General features: G+C 46.8%; 1 protein-coding gene across 1 annotated transcript in view; it reads right to left on the reverse strand.

Annotated features, from left to right (window-relative positions):
* The window catches only part of ATP6V0A4 (ATPase, H+ transporting, lysosomal V0 subunit a4), an 87,519-nt gene that overhangs the window by 37,350 nt on the left and 48,038 nt on the right, over nt 1-2,131 (reverse strand). Inside the window, exon 13 of the mRNA XM_011941556.1 lies at nt 895-1,034. Within this exon, the coding sequence (XP_011796946.1) occupies nt 895-1,034 (140 nt within the window). The remainder of the gene's footprint in view (nt 1-894; nt 1,035-2,131) is intronic.

Below are 2,131 nucleotides of genomic sequence, written 5' to 3' on the forward strand. Positions count from 1 at the left end.
AGATGGAGTCCCTCTCTGTCACCCAGGCTGGAGTAAAGTGGCACGATCTCGGCTCATCGCAACCTCCACCTCCCAGGTTCAAGAGATTCTCCAGCCTCAGCCTCCCGAGTAGCTGGGACTACAGGTGCCCACCACCATGCCTGGCTAATTTTTGTATTTTTAGTAGAGACGGGGTTTCACCACGTTGGCCTCGAACTCCTGATCTCAAATGACCCACCCACCATGGCCTCCCAAAGTGGTGGGATTACAGGTGTGAGCCACTGCGCCCGGCAAGCTGATACACTTTGAACCAATGCACCCTCTCGAGTTGTCTCAGCCTTCACAGTACTCTGCGAAGGTGGAGAAACTTAAGAGTGGGGAAATGATGTTCAGGGTTTCTCAGTGTTCAGAAGAACACGGGTCCCAGGCTGCTTCTGCCATGAACAAATACTCATGATATTTGAAGTAAAAACACTACAAATAGTATGCACTACTTGATGCCAGTTTTTGAAAAATTGGTGGATAAGCACAAACAAATTGGAAAGATATCCAAAAGCATTCCTGGTGATTTTTCTCTAGGTCACTAGATGTTGCATTTTTCTAATGTTTACAATGATTATGTATTTCTTTCATAATCAGAGAAAAAAAATCAGAGTTAGAAAAAATACATAATGAAAAAGAAAAATCGATGCCTTATTAAGTCATGAACAAAAACTCAAAAATGCTGCAAGGAACGGCACCAAACCGTCCAAAGGAATTACCTTTGGCCAGAAGTTTTAGGTTAATTCTGGCTCTTTTTTACTTTCCTTCTCTCCCTTATTTTTCATAAAAACGTGTTATTTCTATGGTGAAAACCACATACAGGTTTTCATACTCTGAAAATGAATGGGGGCAAGACGGTCAGTGGACACTCACCTCATTGTCTGTCTTCTGGGAGAGCAAGCGTCTCTCATTCAGAACCATCCAAAGTGCGGCCAGGAGCATCACGGTTCCGTGACCACAGTCTCCAAACATCACAGCGAACAGGAAGGGGAAAGTGATGATGGTGTAGGGGGCTGTGGAGGGGAGACGCACAATACCTGAGGCCTCAGCACAGCCTCGGGGCCCCCACCTCAGATTCCCTGCCACAGCTCCACGATCCTCATGCGGGCTTCCATAAGTCTTTCTGGATGTCTTTTCTCACCATCCCCAACCTGACACATGATTAACGGCCATATAAATGAGTGCGTCTGTTTCTAGGCATTCTTTTTTTCAATTTTTTTTTTTGAGACAGGGTCTCACTCTGTCACGCAGGCTGGAGTACAGTGGCACGATCATGGCTCACTGAAACCTCCACCTCCTGGACTCAAGTGATCCTTCCACGTCAGCCTCTTGAGTAGCTGGAACTATAGGTGCATGCCACCAGGCCTAACTAATTTTTAAATTTTTCTGCAGAGATAAGGTCTCACTATATTGCCCAGGCTGGTCTCAAACTCCTGGTTTCAAGCAATCCTCCCACCTCGGCCTCCCAAAGTGTTGGGATTACGGGCATGAACCACTGCGCCCAGTCTATAAGTAGGATTCTTATTCCCCACTTAACAGATGTGCTGAGGCTTAGAGAAGCTGAGTGACTTGTCAAAAATCACAAAGTCAAAAAAAAGAAAAAATAGAAAAAAATCACAAAGTTTGATGGAACATAAGATCAGCTTTCTCTCTCTAGGTGCTTTCTCTACTCTTCTCCACACCCACCTTTTGTCTGTTTCTCCACCATTCACATGCACCACACACCACCAGCAGTTTGCTCACAGGAGCCCTCAACCCAGGAGGCCCTTGCTTTACAGGCCACAAATTAGACTGGGCCTCAGGCTGGAGAAGAACAGGACCAGGCACTGCTTGGATAAAGGGTATCTGGTCTATCCTTTGACTTTATCTATTTTTTGAGACAGGATCTCGTTCTGTCGGCAAGGCTGGAGTGCAGTGGCGCCATCTTGGCTTACTGCAATCTCCGCCTCCAGGGTTCAAGCGATTCTCCTGCCTCAGCCTCCTGAGTAGCTGCGATGACAGGTGCCTGTCACCATGCCCTGCTAATTTTTGTATTTTCAGTAGAAACAGGGCTTTGCCATGTTGGTCAGGCTGGTCTCCAACCCCTGACCTCAGGCGATCCACATCCTCG

This window comes from Colobus angolensis, unplaced genomic scaffold (genome assembly GCF_000951035.1).
Source record: "Colobus angolensis palliatus isolate OR3802 unplaced genomic scaffold, Cang.pa_1.0 Scaffold2, whole genome shotgun sequence".
Lineage (NCBI taxonomy): Eukaryota > Metazoa > Chordata > Mammalia > Primates > Cercopithecidae > Colobus > Colobus angolensis.